Genomic DNA, 23,345 nt, shown 5'->3' with positions numbered 1-23,345 from the left:
AAATGGTGGTTCCTTCAGAGGTGCAAGATCCCTTCCGAGATCTAAGGCGGTGTTGTGTATATTGGTCCTGGTTGTTAAGCATAACAAACGGTTCTCTTGGGCGGTGGTACTCCTTTGACGGCCTCTACTAAACCTCCGAGAGGTTTCTTCATCCTGTTACAATTGTCGCCAGCTTTCTGAAACGATACTCAGTGGAACACCGAGATTACGTGGCACTTCCTGTTTAGTCTAACTTCTTCAGTCGTCCTATGATTCTCTGATGCACGATATTGTCGATACAGTTTCTTTGTGCCATTCTCTTACACGTACACTAGCAATAAGATGAGTAATACGGCTCTGTGTATGTTCTATGTGGGTTATCGAACACAGCTGTTGGCGTGATGAAACAGCGCTCGTCACAAACCCGATGTTAATGGATGCACACAGTCTCGCAAAGCGATAACATTGAGGATCATGTGTAGCGAACAGTCAAGAACTCACTCTGGCATAAACTCAGTGCATTCACGACTCTTTTCAACAACGGGTTATATGCAATTTCGCATTATCCTTCCGTTTTGCACGTAAGTATAGGTCAGGCTTCACGACACTTTATGATCGCTTTAGCTTGTAGCAATCACTATCGCGCACGTATACTTGAAGCTGTTTCTCGCATAACTGCTCCTATAGTAGAATCTCTTACGAGATCTGATGCGAAAAGTTAACCAGACATTAATTATATAATTCAAACATGAAATAAAATAACAGTATGTCTTAGCTTGCAAATCAGACAAAAATTGAAGTTAATTCTTACCTAATCAGAGGTTGAAGACCAACTACTGCTAATACACTATCTAAAAGGCTTCTCGATGCTTTATCATCCCTGCCCGACATGTAGTGAAAGACACACCTGCATATTAACAAAAGATGAGTGTAATATTTATTTGAAACGTAAATGCATGATAATGTACACTAAATGGAACAAAATAATTCAATATAAATCTAAAGTAGGGTACTCTTTTCATTTGCTTAGAAAACAATGAGATATTTTAAGTAGCACACACACATATTGTAAGAAATTCAAAAGTAGAGTAATGGAATATTGACCAGTCACGTAAGCAAGAATTTATTTCGGAAGGTAAAAATCTTTTTGAAGAGTTCGAATTCGATATGAGGGTAAATTATATTAACATTTGCACAACCACTCTTAAAATTATACTAAATGTACAGAAAAGTCATGGTTTCGGGGATTCCAGGCCTCAAAACCCCACCTTCTGCGCACATCCCTGCCAATAACCACATTAAATGACGCCAAAGTATCCCCCCAAAAAATGTCAATTAAACTGAAGAAAATGTTATGTTTTGTTAATGGAATATGAAACAATCAGCATTCAGAAATTATGAATTTGTTGTTGTTCTTATATTGAGAGGCGTCGCTTCAAGACGGTAGAAGACAAACAGAACTCTCTTATTAGACCAATGAGATAATCCATGGACAAGTATTTCCGGTAATTAATTTTTAGGGAAAGGAATAAAGGAATTTTTCTTAGAAACTGGTAAGGTGCCCCACCCACTTATATATATTCTGAAACTTTGCAACTGAATGGTAGAAACATCAAAACATATGACAATTATTGACAGCGTACTTAAGCGTAACGCAAGGCATAAAGTGGATCAGGCTTTGTGCTACTTCAAACTCTATAGTAGAGCTCTCTCGTGGCTAAGCGGTTAGCGTACGCGCCTTTGACGTGGGAGACCTGGGTTCGATTCTCAGAGGGAGCTCATGTGGTTCGAATCCCACGTTAAGCTGTAGGTTCAGATCTCACATAAGTTCCTTTCTGAGAGAAATACTAAACTTAGAAATAAAATCAAAATCCAATTTTAGAAGTCAACTAATTGACAGTCTTGTACTGTATGTCTCACGGCAGCGCTTTCTACCTGTTACAGTTTTTATTGGAATCTCAGAAAGATTGTCGTGTATATAAATACAATAAAAAATGTTTCCCCGTTTCCTTTTATTTTCTTTACCAACACCACAGAGTAATTATAGTATTTCTCTTTAACTCTTTGCGGCATAGTGATGCATTTTTTTGCATCACCGATTTATTGAACGATGTTGCATAGTGATGCACTTATTGCATCACTTTAGTGAACGCTCAGCTGATACTTGCACAGTGGTGCAGATTTTGAATCACTTATTCGATGTAGTTACGATTTTTGTTACTAAGTGGCCCGTCATGTTATTTTCAGTCAATTGTCATATTCTCGCGTTTTGTGGTTCTGTTATGGTTCTGTTTGCATGTAGTGAGTGCGGTTATAATTAAATTTTTAATGTTATTGGTAATACTGCTAATTTATGTATTATGTCTATGAGCTCTTGTATTTTAGATTCTTGGGATGTAGTGCAGGTAATGTAGAGGCCACCTGAGTTAAATTTGTGACTTTTTAATGTTATTTATTGTGATGCAAAAGTTGCATCACTGTAAAACAAGCCGATAAAAAGGATATTGGTTATTTGAACGTGTGTTTCTCATACGTCGCAAGTTACGTGTAATATATTCATTGATGGTATTAAGAAAATGATTGAATACAATAACACCAATAATGTAATCCTGCGGGAGCTCCGAGAGCGCAGTCCTATCTCAGAAAATTTAGTTTCTAACAAAAGTCTTAAGTTTTCAGAGAAAATACTTTTACATGTATTTCATACATAGGTACAGCGGTAAAATGAGGGTGATTGCGGAGAAATGTCGTCCTCTCACTTCGAAAAATTAATTTTGGCGTCCTTCCACCGCCAAAAGGAAATTATATTGAACAAAGATAGCCCATGGGGAACGGCGTGACGTCGTATGCGTTCTATTTATTTCATAATACATAATATTACATAATACATAATTTCATAATACACAATACATAATTTAATTTTAGATAAAGTACATCATATTTATGGAGCGCCATTAGTACTGTTGCATAGTGATGCAATAAATGCATCACCCCAGTTTGGCGCCAATAATTATAAACTACGTTAAAATATATTATCACTGTATTTTATAGGGTCTAATATTTTAAAAAATACATGAGGTTGATATTTACTTAAGAATTTTTTTCGCGTGCAACATGGGAGTATAAAGAAAATATTTCTCCGTACCGCAAAGAGTTAAAACAATATTTAAGCTTTTGACTAGAATATGCATATGAGCATATAAATTTCATAAATTATACGTGTCAGCATTGCACCTTATAAATTTTGTAAGGAAAATAAAATGCAACGATTATGTTAAAATAAAATAACAGACTGTTTACCAAAAAAAAAAAAAATTAGGAATATTTTCACATCCTGGTTTCAGTTGGCAATAGTCGGGACTAGGGCCAACCAACCAAGATCATATCTGGATGAACTCCTCAGGAACATCATAGAAGCAGACCTTCGGAAGAGCGTTTGTTTCATTGCAGACGAGGTAGACGTACAACATACCACAGTCCTTCGGCAGCTTCGTACAGTCAATATATAATATCATATTTCAAGAATTACTTTTCTAAAGATAGTGAAATTCGTTGAATAGCAACCATGCGTGCTTCTGCTTCTGACAAAGAAAAATTATAGTAAATCTTAGAATCTGAGTTAATGTAATAAAAAAATTATATTTCTGCTTTTCCGAAATATTATCAGAACAGACGTTTATGGTAAAAATTGTACTTCATCTTTTTCCGTATAGATAGTATTTTAGTATATATATGCATATCTTTTATAAAATAAATGCATCATATACTTTAGATAACTTTCCGTGTGCGGGCACAGTGACTCAGTGGTAGAGTGCTTATTTCTGGCGCGTCAGGTCTCTGGTTCAATCCCTGGCCAAGAAAGTTCTTGGTTAACAACATCGTGTCCATGGGTTTTCTCGAGATACTCGGGATACTCCCGTTTCCGTCCACATTGTCATTCCAGTAATTTGTTCATCATCATTGACTTTCCTACATCATGCGTCTTCTTTAGCGTAAAGGGCATAATCGTGGGACGTTAAACTGAAACATTTAACTTTCCCTATGAAACTGTGTGATGGGAAACGCCACAATGCATATGGGACTAGTTAGCAATGCTGTTTGTATTGATGTTCTTTGACTTTTGATTCCTATTACATGCTAATTCCTACATTTGGCGGGTTCCACAGTTTGCTTTCCAGAACATATGGCATCGATAAGCATTGTTTAGCCTCATGTGGTTATTATGCTCATAGTGCGTTGCTTACAACCAAGACCGATGATTTGGAATGAAGTCTTTCTTTCGTGCACTCGTGTGTGGGTGCATTCGTGACATCCGTGTTTCAAGTACCTCTCCAATATGTTTTTGAATGAGATGTTTTGCTTTTTTAGTTATTAGATTTAGTTGCGTTGTGCGTGCTCTAATTCCGTGACCTACAAATTCTGAATGAATTCTACACCATGAATGCTGTAAATAACTTCAAAAAAGCCATGTTTCTATCTGTCTGCTGAGGAAAAACTTGCAATTTAGGAACTTGGAAGCCCTCTGCCAGCCCATTGCCAGACTTAGACATTCTGCAGAGCATCGAAACAGGCAACAGTTAATTCAAGAGTGTGTTCAAAAAATATATATATACAATAATAATGAATGGTTATGTGGGTGATTTCCGTGTCTATTGTTTGGTGGTAAAGAATTGTGGAGAAAATCAGGCATAATAGATATAAACCATTTATGCTCAAACGTAAGGAAAAAATCTTCTGCTTCACATTTGACTTTGAAATGAACATTAATGCAATAAGAAATCAAATTAATGATGACAGGAGCAAGGGAGTGGAATCTACAAAGACAGAGAGTTAAAAAAAAGAGGAAGAGTGACGGAGAGTACAAAATGGAACGATTCCTTTCTGTTTTGCCTATTCCTGTTTAGCCTACTAGCCTCCCAGCAATATTTATCAATATTTCTACGTTATCAAGATTGTAGGCGAAACAGGAATTCTTATTTTGCCTATTCCTGTTTCGCCTACTGTTAAGATAAAGGGAAATTTTTAGTTGGGGATTTTTCTTCGGGATTTTAGCTTCATATGAATCCAGGATATTTATCTAATGCAAGTTACCAAAAGGAAGTAAAAACTAGGGATGGGCAAAACCGGTTTTTATAAAAACCGAAAACCGGTTTCTATAAAAACCGAAACCCGAAAAACCGACATTTCGGTTTTCTCCAAAACCGGTTCGGTTTTCACCGAAACTGGTTTCGGTGAAAACTTTTCGAAAACACACAAAACTATTTCTGTGGAAATGGATTCTAGTCGAGTCAAAATACGGTTTGACCTGGGCAAAATTGCAACCTTTAGTTTTACACCTGTATTTTGTTTAGGTACCTCACCTGATGAAAATATCCAAAATCCGACAAAATCGGACCAGGGGAACACCCCCAAAAACGGTTTTCAAAATGGCGGACCATGGTTTTTCGAAAAAATCGTAGACCTTTACGTTGGCGGCTCTAGTAGCCCTCTTAATTGACATAGAGACATAAACGATACCTCGTAGAAACGCTCATAGACCACAAATTCCAACGAAGTGACTTTTGTACCCATCATGCCCAACTCGTAGAAGAAGAAGAAGAAGAAAATCGATTTTTTGTTTTTTAATTGATATTTCTTGGACCCTGGCAATACTGTACGTCCTCATACGCCAGCAGAAAAGTTCCTACTCGTAGACCAGACATTGGTAACAATAATATTAAAAAATGAAGGACGTAGCTTCAACAGTAAGAGAGATAAAAATTCGGAACCGCGGACCAAGGAGGGTCACTGTATCTTTTTTACTGTGGTCTAACTTCTGTTTCTTAGATCTAGCATCCTCCCTAATTGTCACAGAGACATGAAGCATACCGCGTTGGAAAGCTTATGGAACCACCTTGCCAACGACGTATCGTTTGTGCCTCCTGTGCCCAACCTGTAGAAAAAGAAGAAGAAGAAAGCTTTAAAAAATTGGGAAAATCCACATTTTTACCTTTCTTGGGCTCTGGCAACCCTGATAATCGTTCTACGCATGAAAACATCTTGTTTCTTTCTTTAAATCAAAGGTCGCATTAATATAAGTACTATACATAAAACAAAATTATTCTTAAGCAAAAGAATGGTAATAACGAAAGACTTTGGGTGGCAAATTACACATCTACATAGTCATTGCCTACGCTAACACTGTCCTCACCATATTCGTTTAAACAGTTAAAACATTCAGTTTCTTGGCATACACCACAAGCAATAGCAAATAGAAGGTCATACCATAATACAGTGTACAAGACAATGCTTTTTATAGAAACATAACACCTATATATAAAACAAAAATATTCTAAAGCAAAAGAATGGGAAGACGAAAGACTTTAGGAGGCAAATTACACATCTACGTCGTCATCGCCTACGCTAACACTGTCCTCACCATATTCATTTAAACAGTTAAAATATTCAGTTTCTTGGCACACACCACAAGCAATAGTATATGGAAGGGCATGCTTTCTGCAAGTACAATACATTCTTGCACACCCGGTAGCGCAGTTGCAATGAACAATGGTAAGCAAATTCCATACCCATCAAACACGATGGTTGATGTGCCATATTTACGAACCGTATACTCAGCAAATGATGCAGCGATATTGTCGTACGAACTGCCTTTACACCATGGTAGTCTATGTAACTGAGATCCTCCGTCTAAGACATACAGAATATTGTCTGGCTCCGTTTCCTCAAACTGTGCGGTCTGCTGCTTGCTGAACTCTAGTATCGCATGGGCCAGTGGGGCTTTATCTACCTTACGCATCATGCTGGGTGACTCAAATAAAGCTGGTGGGTAGGCACATAATTCATGCGCTAAGGTCTCCTCTAAAGTTGTGCTGCCTGCATTAGTGACAACTAACAGTCTTTGAAACAAAAGATTCGAATCGACGGAGATATCGCTGCTGATTTTAACACTACTCGGGGATGCTAGAGTTTGGACTTTATCTGCACGTTTCCACTTCACAGTGAACAGGTCTTTGCCAGATAGTTTTTTTCGCAAGCTCTTCTCCAACTGAAAATGCATTATGGACGTTGACCGAGGAATCCGCTGTGACGCCAGTGGCAATGTTTCTCAATGATTTGTCTCCGTCAAGTGGTGAAATGGGCTGCAGTCCTGCAAGAATGCGACGTGTGTCACTGATATCACGTGACATTCTTGACGTTTCGGCTTCTTTATGTTGTTCGCTAGTGATATATGCTGTATGAGTAAGAGTTTGCATCGCCAGATTGTACTCGGAGCATTCTGGCATTGAGAGCGCCCACAAAAATCGTTGCATCTCTGACATTCCACTCCCAAGGGGTAGACCTCCAGTGGATTTTAGCGATCTCATCAGAACCTGCTCTATGACTAGATCAGAGGACAACCCAGCCCAATAACGGTTGCTTCTTCCAATAACTTCGAACCCATTTTGAAAGCTTTCGTGAGCTGTTGGATTAACCGATGGCAGCGTTATTGCAGGTACAAGCACGTCGACTTCAAATAATTGAAGTGTCCTGCTGCAGCGAATATGGGAATCCACTCTCCTATAGCATCAAGGTGATCCTCCCAGCTTCCTGTTCGGTCTGCTGCCACAAATTTCCTTGCTGTAGTCAACATACGCTGGTATTCAAGCCACAACTGACTTGTTTTTGATGTATTAATAAGTTCTGACTTTCGTGCTTCTATTTTTTCTCGGACTTCTTGAAGAAGAGGTGAAGAACTAGCTCCAGTTACAGTAATCTCACCCGACATCAGACTCTGGTAGAGAGAGCAAGCAACGTTGATAGTTCTGTGTGTTCCGTTGTCGGTCTCCAGAAAAACATTCTCCACAAGCAATGCACTTAATGCGAGGTCAACCATCATGTGCACACGGAAGGCTCTTGCTACAGACTTGCCACTTAACATATGTACAACCGAATTTTCTCCATAAACCTGATGCAAGATTTCACGTAAGCCTGAACCATCCATCAAGGAACCAATTGCTCCTAGAAGGTTTATCAGAGTATGAAATGAGCCCAACAGGAGAACCGTGTCCTTAATACTGGTGTTATGTGCTCTGTCCATCCAGGATACGTAAAGCTTTCCAAAACAGTGGTTGTCTAAGGTGATGCTTGGTGTGACTATATTTTCTCGCAAGATTATTCAGGTACACTAAAGTGGAATAGGTGCATGACATTTCATATAGATGGAGGTCAATAATCGGTAAGCAAAGAACAGTGGATTTCCCTGAATGATGAAGAGATGGATCTGCGTGAATGGCTTGCATTATTCCTGACCAGTTTGGTGTGCGTGACGGAAAGTGCCAGGAAAGTTTCCACAAAATATCCAGGGAGCTTTCGTTCGGTGATGGTGCTGCTACCAGTTCACAGTTGACCTTTTCGAGAATAGCCCTGGTTTCAGTGTATGCGTGAATGGGAACACTGGCAAGGGATTTCACATCAGCATCAGAGACGGGCTTCCGAAGAATGGTTAGACTGGTAGTAAAGGATGGAGTAATGACCGCCAACATTTCCATACCATGGAATGTGCCTAAACCACTCAGCGTTTGGAGATTATGGTCTACATTATCCGCTGCAAAGAGGAGAGTCTGGTCTGCTGGCATTTCGATCACACGATTAGCAAATGTACTTGCAGCACAGCGTATGAAGAGCAAAATCCCAGGTGATGGAACGTGTCAACTAGGTGTTTCGATCGATAGTGGTGGTGCAGCTGCACAGCAACACCTAACTGCAGAGGAGCTAACATATCTCTTGGTCCGGCTGCTTGCATCAAACACTGGCCAATCGATGCTATTTTGGTTTCATTGTCCTTTCCGGCAAAAAGTGTGGCATAGAATAGTTTAAGGCTAGGTACTGAAGGAATTCCTGGATGGTCAAGTCGCTGGGTGAAGGATATGTATCACTTCCAGTTTGTAGTTTCGATTTTATGTCGCTTTTGATCAGTCGAGCTACGGTTTCTATTATTCTATTTTTTTCCTTTTCTTCATCATACTCTCGTGGTAAATCACGATATGCAAGTAGAATGTGATTGGCAGTTTCTCGAACTGTAATGAAGTCTTTTTTTTTCCACTGTCACTAGAAATTATAATTTTTTCACCGAAGTACTCCATTAGTTGACGCTTCATGTGCCGTCTGTCATACGCAATGTGATCAGTCCCTACAAGAAATGTGCCCATTTTTGTAACAAGTTCTCCCACAGTTAGTTGCTTATCATCGTGCTCTTCCAAATAACTACAGATGCGCTGAAATGCTCGGATTCTCTCATCATTTGTAGGTCGGCCAGCACGGATTTTTTTTTTTTTTTTTTTTTTTTTGACGCAGACTGATTATCGGTGCAGTATTGTTGAGGAATTGCTTTACCTGTTCGAAAGTTGATACTACATGATCTGTGATAGACACAATCTCCTGCATGAAGATCAGATGAGAAGTACTCAATTCGACCTCGGACAGTTTGTGACCTGGTATCGTTTCGTTTATTGCAACACTTTAAAATGCTGTGTGGCAATGCTTGTGTTTTCACTCGCACATTTTCTGATTTCAACACGTGACGGTCATCAAATAAGAGGAGTTCCGCAAAACAGGCAGTCATTGTTGCTGTTGAAGGACCCATCCGACGAGCGAGTAACTCGTTTTTGAATCGGCGATGACGTTTTTCTTTTTAGGGCAATCTCTATATCTTTTTTATCAATATAACGTTTGCGACAAGAGACATAAACCACCATACTTGTAGCGGCGAGAATGTTACTACCACGAGCCTTACTGGCATTGTTCACTCATTCACCTACCTTTTCTTGAAGTGTGATGAGGTTATCGTCAGGATCTAGGCTTCTCCAGATGATACACAAACGTGTAAGGGAATCAGCCATGGTTCGTCAGTGCCTAGGTTCATGCAAGACTATGATATGTAGAAAACCTTATGGAACCCCATTTCCAACGACGTATCGTTTGTGCTCCCTATACCCAACGATTATCAGGGTTGCCAGAGCCCAAGAAAGGTAAAAGTGTAGATTTTCCCAATTTTTTTAAAGGTTTCTTCTTCTTCTTTTTCTACAGGTTGGGCACAGGGGGCACAAACGATACGTCGTTGGCAAGGTGGTTCCATAAGCTTTCCAACTCGGTATGCTTCATGTCTCTGTGACAATTAGGGAGGATGCTAAATCTAAGAAACAGAAGTTAGACCACAGTAAAAAATATACAGAGTGACCCTCCTTGGTCCGCGGTTCCGAACATTTATCTTCCTTACTGTTGAAGCTACGTCCTTCATTTTTTTATATTATTGTTAGCAATGTCTGGTCTACGCGTACGAACTTTCCTGCCGGCGTATGAGGACGCACAGTGTTGCCAGGGTCCAAGAAATATCAATTAAAAAAACAAAAATAGACATTCTTCTTCTTCTTCTTCTACAGGTTGGGCATGACGGGTACAAAAGTCACTTCGTTGGAATTTGTGGTTTATGAGCGTTCCAACGAGGTATCATTTATGTCTCTGTGTCAATTAAGAGGGTTACTAGAGCCGCCAACATAAAGGTCTATGATGTTTTCGAAAAACCATGGCCCGCCATTTTGAAACCGTTTTTGGGGGTGTTCCCGTGGTCCGATTTTGTCGGACTTTGAATATGTTATTTAGTAGTAATTTCTGAATCGAAAACTGTTTAAAAAGCTTGTGTTGCAATTTTGCCCAGGTTGAGGGTAAAATTGCTCTAGATTTCCTGGACTATTCGGTTTCCGGAGAACAACGAAACACCATTCTGGTCAGAAATAGAACAAATTTTCGAAAAAAAAACGGTATCGGTTTTGAAGAAAACCGAAACCGGTTTTTGTGCCCATCACTAGTAAAAACGTTTGAGCATGAAATAAAACTAAGTGGTAGGATTAAAAGAAATGAAAAATAGAGAAGAGCTATGCTATCGTATATGTTCATTTATTTATACTTTTTTTCTGTCACTTATTTGTTCCCTTATTTGTTCACTTATTTGTTCCCTACCTACAGCAACAACATTTTACTTTCATTCTCCTGCTGTTTCTGACAAATCAACTCTGTGCTTATGATACTACGAAAGACTGTGTGGCGCCCTGAAAAAAAATGCCACTGTGTTGTGCCTTACAACAAAGAAATGAACGTACCTGTAAATCTTTGAAAGTGGGTGAATAGGATCCTCGGTTACCCTGTTCGTCATTTTATCCACAAAACGTCTGGCTTCAATTGGCGTTCTTTGCGGCTCGTGCGAATGTATACCTCACGATTTATGGATTCATCTCCAAGAAGAACAACAGCGGCTTTGCATCCGAGTGTACATTTCATATAAGTCTTCTCACCATTACGCCTTTAATCCGATATAAATAATCTTTGCCTCCACGTTTAGTGTTAACAAAGTACGACATATCTTTGAGGATAAAGACACTTGTTACAAAAATATTCTCACAAAACACTCAGAAGACAATTCTATCTATAATTTTAAAAAATGTGCTTCACGGGCCCAGGACAAAGCGTAGGAAATTTCTGAATTTCCACAATTTTGAGCTTTTATGCGCACCTTGGCTACATATCTAAATGAATGCTGTCCGGAAAAGGTTAAAAGAACTACCATCAAGGAAGTAAAAGTATTGAAACAATTTTTAATTGGTATACACCACATCTTAAATCACAACGGAATAGACTAATCATTTTGAATAATATTGCCACCACTATAGGATTACCGACTGATAAATACAAATATAAAACTGTTAAAAAGATATACAGAAAGATTAAAGCAGCAAAAATTACTGCAAATAAAAACTTGATGAATAATTCAAAGAATAAATGTGCAGCAGCTTGGTCTATAATTAATAAGGAAATTGGAACACGCGCTGTCCGAGACCCTTTACGAATTTCCGTAAACGAGTTCAATGGATATTTTGTGAATAGTATAACAGAATTAAATGATAAATCAAAAGATGAAAACTGTTACTCCGAAAATCAAAATTTTGACTTTAGCAGTTTATTAGCACAGCAAAATGTAAATAACATTCAGTCAATTTTTTCATGGACTGCATTCAATACCAGAACAGTTTTATCAGTCCTTAGTAAACTGAAACCCACAAACAATGAGGATTTCTATGGATTTTCGAACAACTGGTTAGAAAAAAGTAAGTGATGTTATAATTAACCTTTAATTTACCTATTTAACTGGATACTTTTCGGGGAAATCTTCCCTGACTGCCTTAAATTGACAACCACTGTAGCCATACATAAGAAAAGCGATAAAAGTAAACCTAATAACAATCGTCCTATATCCTTAGTGCCAATTATATCAAAAGTTTTTGAGTAATGTGTTAAAATCAATTATTAGACTATCTAGAAACGAGTAAACTGATCCACACTTCTCAATTTGGATTCCGACCAGGGTTTTCCACGACTAAGGCTGTGGAAAATATAGTAATACGTATATTAGCCAATTTTGAAAGTAATTTATATACATATGCTGTACAACACTGCTAGATCTGACAAGGGAGGGTCATGAAGTGGCTCCGCTGAGATCCGAACGATACAATTGTATTTGCATTTGGTATGTTATAACTAGACGAATCCCAAAGTTGTACATGCCACCGGACGGGATATCGTGAGTTGCAACATATTTTGTAATGTAAAGGCTACAAAAAGTTACCTGCCAGAATAGTTTGAATCGAGCCATTTGTTCGGAAACTGTTGGGTAAATGGAAAACTCAGCGAACACGTATCCCATCATTTTCAAGGACATACTTTTTGGGATAAAAACTTTCCCCCAGGGTCCCAAAAGGGGTCCAACTCAAAATTTTCAAATAGCAAGGGGGTTAAGTAGCACATCGTTTGAAAACTGTTGTAAAATGAAAGAAACTGGAGCAAGTCTCGACTCTCTACGACACCCCTGTGCAAAATGGCGGCGGGTCGAAATATAAACAAAAACTTAATTGAAAAGTCCATGGTCACTCCTATAAACCGGAAACGATGAGACAAACGTGAAAACAGGAAAGGAAGTGTGGTATTATTTTCAAAGTACAAAGATTTAAGTTAAAACGTCTTGTCCCAGGGCCCCCACAGGGTGCCAGGTGGGGTCGAACTAAAAAGTTGTGAATGGCAAGAGGGGTGTAAGTAGATATCGTTTGAAAGCTATTGTTAAATGAAAGAAGATGGAGCAAGTCTCGACTTTCTACGACAACCCTGTGCAAAATAGCGGCGGGTCAAAATGTAAACAAAAGCTTAATTGAAAATCTATGGCCACCTTGAATCCAAGATGGTAGCTTAAACCTTATATCGAAAGGGTAGGCATACCAAACTGCTGAAGCTAGGAAAACCAAATTTGGCATGAATGTTGATCAGTAGGTGACGAAAAGATGCGAAATGTTCAGAAACGCGACATCTTGAGTTCAAAATGCTACACTATCTATTGAACGCATGTCTGGCTCAGACCACTGATGCTGCAGAAGCGAAATGTGGTATTTACATTTATGGTTAATAGCACATATCCACAAAATATCAAAGAGTATCATCTGTGATTCAATGCGGCTGCCAGCGTGAAAAATGAGTTTGTATATAAATATGCTATTTCTGGGAATATTGTGACAAACCAACAAAGTGTACGCAGCTCGATACACTGAAATGATTTACACGTGCTTTGGCACTGCTCGCCAATCTTGTAAATGATTTTTTTTTTTTTTTTTTTTTTTGTATATTTGGTATTGCTTGAAATATTGCGAGCAAAGCAACGAATGGCATACAAATGTAACCATCACGAATATGTTACAATAGAGCTTTCAACCTGACTGGTGCAGCAAGTCCTTTATGTATGAACTACGTATGACAGAATTAGATAAATACCCGAAGATATTCAACTTTTGTTTAGCACTATGAATAGGAAGTCAGAGTTGTGTGTTCATTGCATATTCGTTATATTCACGTAAATGATATCGAGAGAACCGTGACGAACGTGCATTAGGAACAAAACATATATGTGTTGTTATGGAATGAAATAATAGTTGAACTGAATCGAAATTCAATTGTTCTTTAGCCTTCCTTTAGTTTCTAAATACATAATAGAGAAAAATAGAGATTTAGATTTGTACTGGTATGAATGACCTAGGTTTCAAGCGGCCATCTTGGATGCAAGGTGACCATAGATTTTCAATTAAGCTTTTGTTTACATTTTGACCCGCCGCTATTTTGCACAGGGTTGTAGAAAGTCAAGATTTGCTCCATCTTATTTCATTTAACAACAGCTTTCAAACGATGTGCTACTTAACCCCTCTTGCCATTTGAAACTTTTTAGTTCGACCCCATCTGCACCCTGTGGGGACCCTGGGACAAGACGTTTTAACTTAAATCGTTGTACTTTGAAAATAATACCAAACTTCCTTTCCTGTTTTCACATTTGTCTCATCGTTTCCGATTTATAGGGGTGACCATGGACTTTTCAATTAAGTTTTTGTTTTTCATTTTGACTTGCCGCCATTTTGCAAAGGGTTGTCTTAGAGAGTCGAGACTTGCTCCAGTTTCTTTCACTTTACAACTAGTTTCAAACGATATGCTACTTAACCGCCCTTGCCATTTAAAAATTTTGAGTTGGACCCATTCTGGGACTCTGGGGCAAACTTTTTTTTATCCCAAAAAGTACGTCCTTTAAAATGATGGGATATGTGTTCTGCGAGTTTTCCATTTATCCAACCGTTTCCCAACAAATCACCCGGTTCAAACTATGCCAGATACTGTATCATGTAAACGATTTTTTAAGGAAATTCAGATCATTACAGTTCTTTCTTTGTACGTTTTTTTTAGATGCCTTACGTACATTAGAGAAAATCAGGATGGAATTGGTTATCTCAATAATATTCACTCATAGCCTATAATACTAAACGTAAAGATGATTTAAATACCCCACATGTTAGGCTAAATACAACCTAAAGAAGCTATAAATATACCGGCGTGAAATTGTAAAATGTATTACCAATATACTGTATATTCGAAAAATGTGTAATGTCGATTTCGAAAACCAATGTAAAGCATTTTTTGTAAGTAATTTTATTTATAGTATTTAATGAATTCGAATAAAAATGTCAGTTATGATAATCTGATTTTTGTACATTATTGACGCTGTCTATTACAACATTCGTTGTTTAATGGCAATGAAAAAATATCCTATTCTCCTATTCTAATTATATGATACACAAGTTCAACACAAGACTAGCACACACGTTACATTTCCGGTGGCACATTAAAAGTTTCGATTCAAACGAAACGCCAATCAGAGCAGAATATTTGTTTCAACTGGCTAGGATGATTTTTGGTAAAAGTGAAAGTACGTACATTTACTGTTGTTGTTCGTACTGTAGTTGTTTAAATCGCGACTATTTATGCGTTTTCGTTAACATTAAATTATTTTACAAAATAGGCCTAACTGAAATCACATTAAAAATAAAATTCCCAAGAAGAATCCCAAACTCAAAAATATCTCTTCATCTTAACAGTATGCGAAACAGGAATAGGCAAAACGGGAATTCCTGTTTCGCCTACAATCTTGATTACGTAGAAATCTTGATAAATATTGCTGGGAGGCTAGTAGGCGGAACAGGAATAGGCAAAACAGGAAGACACCAATGGAACAGAGAAGCAGAGGCGTCATTTAGGGGGGACAGAAGAAAGCAATTTGAGAAATACATATACTTTAATCGATTGGGTACTAATACTAGTACAAAACGTGAAAGCCCATGTCGGTGGTACTCTTGCCCTCCTCAAGCAAAGTGTGAAATGACGCCCCTGCAAAGAAGCCAAAGAAGTGTGTGATGTTATAATTTGCGAAGCTGAAAACCGATTCATACGACATCTGATAGCAGCAATGTTACTTGCACCACATATATTTCTACAGTATACCTAAATTTTTTTAGATAAACTGTGTTGAATTTAGAGATTTTTTATTACGTTAATCTTTACCGTGAACTGTCTTCACTCTAAATTTATATCATGGTCAGGGATATGGTTTTACTAGAATTAATTGTTCGGAGTAATCTAGGAAAATCTTTTTTTTTTTTTTTTTTTTTTTTACATTGAATAGCTTAAGATATTTTGAAAAGAATTGGATGGCCCAAGAAAAGCTATCACATTGGCATTCATCGAAAAAGATCTGAAAATGGTATACCAGACTTAAACCAGTGTGCAATAGACAAATTGCTGCAATCAAAAAGAGGAGAATGGATTTTCTATTTAAATAGGCAGAGTAAATGGACAAAATGTTCTATTTTTTGCTTTTTAGTTTTTTTTTAAATTTTTTTATACAAATTTATTTATTTTCATACGTCACATAGTATTTACTTCTAAAGTTACGTTGATTAATCAATGAGTTCAGTTTCTATCTTCTGTTTCCGATCGTTCGCACTGCAACACCCAAGACCATAATCCACCGGACGCCACTGGTTAAACACGTTTCTGATTTATATATATACCAGCATTAATTACCCGCCTCGCTGGCTTAACATAAGAAAAAATAGTATGTTCGTTAGCCAGTCACTTTCTACTATTACTAAAGCACTCTCTAAGGATATCACTATAACTGATATGTAAATGTCAAACTTAAGGCCAAATTATCTATCCACGTTGGAGGTAGATTTCTCAACTACGTCATTGACGAAGTAATTTCTTTTTGTCCCAGTTCCGGAAACTGACGGGACTACCCTGACTACTTTAAACATTTTTTAACTCAATATACCAATCAGTGCTTTCCAACCCTCCCCTTATGGTGACACCCAATAGCGTCATTTCAGGTTTTGCCAAGGGAGAGTGAACAATGTAGAGATGCATTTTACGCTTAGAGTTATCACATGACCCGATTTTGTCATGACAGTCTAAATATCGGAAAACAAATGCTCTTCGTCTCGACGTGGTTCGGTCGGGGCTTTAAAATCTCCTGACATTCAATATTATTATTATTATAAATTAGTGGGATACAGTAACTATTTCTGTTTTACTTTGCACATATTTAAGTGTGTAACATAGGCATATATATACTATTTAATTACTATTTAATTTATCCATATGTGTTATTATAATTATTTGACATAGGATCTAGTTATAGCTGTATAACTAAAGTTGGCTCACTTTCTTTTTATCAATTAGATAAATATGATTTGCTCTTCACGAAAAATTCGTATATTACATTATTAGATCTGTGAAAAAGGACAGCCGGTAGACTTCTCTTTTCCCCCCGCTCCATTAACTGTATGAAGTGTCCCTACAATTTGCTTCGTAACCTTACTTCATGCAGCAAATGCAAGAAACTAATAAAGAGAAGATTATATTTCTCTAATTGAGAATGGAAAAGTACGGAAATTAAATGATACAGGATGATAAAAGAATGCCAAATTAGATAGAATATAATCTTTGTATAGTCCTACAAGTTATCTACCTAAATACAAAGGAAGAAATTGAAATGGTAGTACTAATACATTAATATAATAGCAATGAAAGTCGTCGGGATATTTTAACATCCTGACAGAGTCACATCGGGACGTCGGACTTTTCTCCTAAGTTGGAACTGTCACGGCAAAATTTGGATGGGTGGCAAAATTGTTCACCGACATGAGAGTTTCACATATTTTTCTCAAACTCAGAAGCAATTGTCTCCGCTCCCCCCAAACGACACCTCTGGCGATATCCTACCTAGGTATTAGTTTACACAATTTTACACGACATCCGTTCACTGATATTACAAAATAGATTCTGCTGTAAAAAGATGTAAGAATAGAGACATCTACTGCCATTACTCAATATTACCAAGACAATTCAATAACACAAAATTATAGAAATGAATAACTCGATTACACAGCTAATACGCTGAATGAAAGCAGGAATATATATATATACCTAGGTATATATAACAGAATGTCGGAGCACCGAAGTTAAGAAGTTCTGACATAAATAAGTGCTAGAATTTAGAAACATCTAATGAAAACATTGCGGTCTGTTCTCAAATATATAGAACAAAACACCTTGCTATAGTATACAAGTATACAAGATTACATGAAATAGAAATAAATAATGTAAAGACGAACAACGTAATTGATTTCGAACATTCTTATGGTTATCGAACTCTGCTATAAGAACAGTTCAAACTAAGGCAGCTTTTGTATTTAAATAGAAGGGTAATAAAGTAAATAGATAGTTATTTTACTCATGTTTTCGGTATCTTTCTTTCATATTTTTTTCCCTTCAGTAGACATTTTTGGAATTTCTTTCTTCTTTCCCCCGACACGGACGTGCATGGGTAGGACTAGTGATGGGTAAATTCCAGGGAAAATTTATTTCGGGAAGATTCTCTGGGAAGATTCCCGGGAAGATTCTCAAAAATGGGAATATTCCGGGAATTTATGTACAAACACAAAAAAATTGCATTCTATTACTATATTATGATTTCAAAATAAAATTCGTTTTTATCACAGTAAACTTATTACTGTTGTCTCCAGATGATTCTTTAAAATGTATGTTCTGAACAGAATTATGGTATTTTATTATTATTTTGTGCTACTTAGAGACTACGCACAAATGTATGTTTACTTGCAAATTATTTTATGCGAGTAAATATGTAGGAAAACATTTGGTATAAAAAGTCTGCATACTTTTACACCGCTAAACAGTTTAAATTTATATGTAAGTGGATTTTCTAAACTTGACCCTACTACTAATATTATAATCATATTAAATGTTTAAACGTTATAAACAAATTAGGTTGGTAGCTACCAGAAAACATACCTCTCGAAAAATTCGTAAGTTTGCCAGTGTATTGGATGGCATTTATACAGAATGTTGATTTGAGATACACTGTGCTCGGTTACTTCATACTAGTAAATATCTAAGTTAAGAAGATATTTCGAACAATATACATAGTGTTACAAAAATTTGCCAACAAAGCTTGGTACATGAATACACGCGTAAAAGGCAGCAAACAAATCCTAATTCTTTGAAATCTTTGAGTTTTACGATCTACGCTTATGCCTGCTAGGCTAAGGGAGACGGTTATAAAGAGAAATGAATGAAATGATGGAACGAAGAAAGTGGGAGGAAACGGGAGAACCCTGAGGAAACCCACGCACACGGTGTTTGTCCACCACAAAGTTCTCCTGGCGCGAGCTGGGATTGAACCAGATACTCCATGCACCAGAGGTGGACGCTCTACCACTGAACCACCGCGGCCCCTACAAATCCTAATTAACACAGGTCCGGAAACACCGGTACTAATGAAACCTCTGAGAAGCAACCCTAATTTTGATATGTAAACATTACATTTTGAAAGTATATAAATTTACGACTACAGAGAATTGTTCATTCAATATCTGATTCTTTCTCAGAAAGTGGAATTTGAATTAGAGACAGCAGACAGACCAAGATCTATTACTGAACATGGTTCAGGGTGTCTTGTTAGTACTTCACCTCTACCTCTACAGAATTTCTAGATTACTTTACAAACTGGTTTATTTTGATCATATATAAATTAGTACTTTGCAACTTTCTAGTGCAAATGGAAATGGAAATTAAAAAATCGCACTATTAATTAGTTATATAAAGAACAGTCAATGGATTTCAATTTTTTTAACCTTCATATTAATTAAAACCTAGAAGTAAATGATAATAAATGAAAATAATGGAAATAAATTCCTTCCCGGGGATTTATACGCCAGGGAAAAAAACGAGAATATTCCCATTTTTTAATTTTCCTTCCCACCGCGTATATTCCCACTGCCCATCACTAGGTAGGACCGTTATGTCATTTCTAATTCACAGTTCACACATGAGTGAACACTTCCTGTGATCATTATAAAGATTTATGGGTTGCAATAAGATTGAATTCCGTCATCATCAGGGGTAAAAGTGCAGGGAAACGCGAAAGGACGCCGTACCTCACCTCCAGAAAATATGTATGGCGTCGCCCCAGTTTCTAAGAATTTACAATGGGCAAAGATAGGCAAGGGGACGGCGTGACGTCATGCCGGTACCTAAGGTCCCCCTACCTTTTTAGATCCACTGTTACCCCTGGTCATCATGATAGTTATCATGATTGTCATAATACGTGTGTGCAAGGCGTGCGCGTATGAGTATGCGTGTATGTGCATAGGCAATGTGATGGGCATAAAATCCTTTCATATAAGACTGTGTAAAAAAAATCAATTGCAGGGCGGGAAAGGAATGGAGAGGGCATTATTCAGTCACAGCCACGTCATGGGTAATTTCATGAAGTAAATAATGTGTATTTTAAAGTATTTACCTCGTACTTTCTTTACCGATTTTTTTTTTTTTTTTTTTTTTTTTTATGGGGCAATTTCTCTACAGACAAGTTTCTTGGTGATAATAGCATAATGGAAACGAAGTCCTTTTGGACCATATGCACTTTGCCCCCATGTAGTCGGCGCCACTGATCCTTATCATACAATGGTTTGTCCTATTTTCTAAAACCCCCGAATGTGAAAAAAGGAAACGACTTACCTGCCAAAGCACATAACTGAAGTAAATAATCCCGGAGCTATGAGAAAGAACGTAGTTGTCCAGAATTCAAGTAACTTTCCTGTTTCAAAATATTTGATGGCCAAAGGGCAATCAATGCAAATATTCAATAAAGTCTTTAAAATTGAACACACAACGTACAAAAAATCAACAAAAGTAAACAGAGCATTAGGGGTTGATGTGGAATGTACACCTCGTTCAAAAACAAGATCAGCAATACTTTTGCCTGATAAAGCAATGGAACCATTCCGACCACCATCGACACTTTCTGCCACCGATTCAAATACAAATCTTGCACCGTGTACCACCTTTGTAGCAGACGTGTACGGAAAATTTGTCACTATTAGGGATGGGGTATAAGTGTCTAAACTTGTGTTCCTATCAGTTTGTGTTACAGTAATAGTCGTATTAGTTGTATCTTGTTGAGGCTGAGAGTCTTCTTCATCTGCAAATACACTGTCAACGAGTGAAGAATCATCTGAAATACGTAGTCCGCCATTTTGTTTACTTTCTGAAGAAATGTCCATATCTTCAACGTATCCAGAAGAATTTTCTGCTGCCTGGTTTTCATCCATGTTGTAACAGGAGTATGTTTCACATCACTGCACACGTAAATTCAATGTATTACCTGTGATCAAATCACCGAGTAGACCTATTCCTCAACGGAAGTAACAAAAGAACAATGAAAACACTAACACACACAAACACACTCACTCTCTCACACACATATTCTCTCTTTCTTACTCGCTTACATACACATATACGACAAAGTACAGAAAGGGAAAGGCACATTCATAAAGGTATATGTTTATCTTCGCAGGAACTTGATAAGATATTAGTAACGTTCTTATCGCTTGAAGTTGTGATCTACTCAACGTTTATTTACTCAATCGTAAGAATGAAAAGACCTCACTAACGTGGCTCATGAATTCATAATTGAACGAACATATACTGTATGTATATGAAGCCCAAGCTAAATTTTCGATTTCAATATATGAAAAAAAAATTAAAATAGATTGTATGATTTTCTTTATAAAAAGTAAAAGCTTGTTCTTTTTTAAATACGGTATTTCATCTTTTACTTGAAACAAATACATAACGTTATCTCAATAAAAATAAATCTTGAGTTCAAACTTTGTACCAAGAGCAATGATGAAAATACTTGCAGCACAGTAGCCAGTGAACGATAGTGTATTATTCGTAAGGTCTCAAGGCGTTGCCAGGAATTCACTTTCGGCGGACTTTTGACTATAAGCAGTTTTAAGATAAATAATTGGTATCTTTACGGTTTGGAGACCTATACGTATATGGTATCATTAATTTATGGCTATTACAACTATATTATTATTATGATTATTAGTATTATGATTATTATTATTATTATTATTATTAGATTCAATGCTTTTAGATTTCTAAACTAGGCTACTCATAAGTATCGAAAGCCTTATAGAATGGTTATATCTGTCTCTATCTATCGAGCTCCTTTATGGCTAAGAGGTTAGCGTACGTGTCTTTGGCGTGGAAGACTCGGGTTCAATTCCCAGCGGGAGCTCATGTGGTTTGGATTCCATGTTAATTAGTAGGTCTCGTTTCATATAGTCTCGGTGCTAAAAGGGACGTTAAACTCAAAAATCAACTGACCATTATCAACCGTCTCTATTTATCCCTTTGTCTCTCCGTCTGTTAACAGGTATCAAAACAAAAATGGTAAGAGAGATCGACAAGCAGTTTACCGGAACCAAGTCTGCGTTTGCGCCTTTGGCGTGGAAGCCTCAGTTCAATTCCCGACGGGAGCTCATATGATTCGGATCTCACGTTAGCTGTAGTGCATCTCTCATATAACCTCCTTGCTGAAAGGGAAGCTAAACTGAAATCAAATCAAGTCTAAGTTTCAAGAAAAGATATAATCTTTCTTGACATCTCTTCGCTATATCTCTTCTAAAATCAAAAGTGATAGAAATTTCCAGATTCAATATTGATTTCCATAGAACAAAAATGGCAGTCAGTATTCCAACAATAGATTCCATTCACTAAGTTAACCCTCTATTCAAACCGGAACTTGTAGATATTAACGATTTCCGGTTTCAAAGTTGATCGTAATAGTACAAACAGGAAATTATATAACGATAAGCGGTCTTTGGAATCGATTCAATGTCCAAAGAATATGTTCAATTTCGTCCCTTAACCTTATACTCAATCCGGAAGTGGTAAACATTAAAAACTTCCAGTTTCAAGACTCATCACAATAATGAAAAGATGGTCATTCATACCGAAATGTTTGTTTGTCTTAAATATTGATTCAGTACCACAAGATTATGTTCCATGTCTGAGTGAGATGATATCATGTTCTGTATTGAAACTGGTATTGGTAGACACCAACTATCACTTCCAGTTAAAATATTAATCTGCTTAGAACAAAAGCAGTCAGATATTGCGAGTATGAGCTTTTTCATTCAGATTCAGCATCCGTGGTACAGGTTCTGTCTTTTATCTTATTCCCTCTATTGCAACCAGTAGTTATATAAGTACTATTTTCGGTTTCAATATGGGATTCTAATGGTGTGGAAGTCAATTTTACTTATTTAAAAGCTGCCTATATGAACATATTTAAGGTATTACAGAAACTTTCTAACTTTTAACACGCTCTCCGAATTGCCCTTATTTTCCATTTCATCAGTCGCTGTAGCCCCCCTTGAAGCTCAGGTATACACTGGATAAAATGGGCTTCAATCCTGCTTTACACTAGATAAAGCGGCAAACTATGGTTTAGCCCCTCCCTTGATCATATCCTAGATCCGCCACTATATATATACAATATTTTAAGAAAATTATTTTAAAAATCGGAATTTAAAAAACTC

The 23,345-nt window shown here is 37.2% G+C and overlaps 1 protein-coding gene across 2 annotated transcripts in view; it reads right to left on the bottom strand.

The window, feature by feature from the left end:
• The window catches only part of LOC145679722 (XK-related protein 6-like), a 39,490-nt gene extending 18,226 nt beyond the window's left edge, over positions 1-21,264 (bottom strand). Inside the window, exons 1-2 of one of the 2 annotated variants that reach the window (XM_081750289.1) lie at positions 20,470-21,264; positions 791-886 (exon numbers count right to left, since the gene is read on the bottom strand). In XM_081750289.1, coding sequence (XP_081606415.1) covers positions 791-886; positions 20,470-21,062 — 689 coding nt within the window. In that variant the 5' untranslated portion in view covers positions 21,063-21,264. The remainder of the gene's footprint in view (positions 1-790; positions 887-20,469) is intronic. The other variant, XM_081750290.1, reaches the window with a different exon arrangement.
• Positions 21,265-23,345: the final 2,081 nt, after the last annotated feature.

Source organism: Thermobia domestica, chromosome 2 (assembly GCF_964235325.1).
Source record: "Thermobia domestica chromosome 2, izTheDome1.hap1.1, whole genome shotgun sequence".
Lineage (NCBI taxonomy): Eukaryota > Metazoa > Arthropoda > Insecta > Zygentoma > Lepismatidae > Thermobia > Thermobia domestica.
Note: the sequence above shows the minus strand (reverse complement) of the source record. Positions and strands in the feature narration are given on the sequence as shown.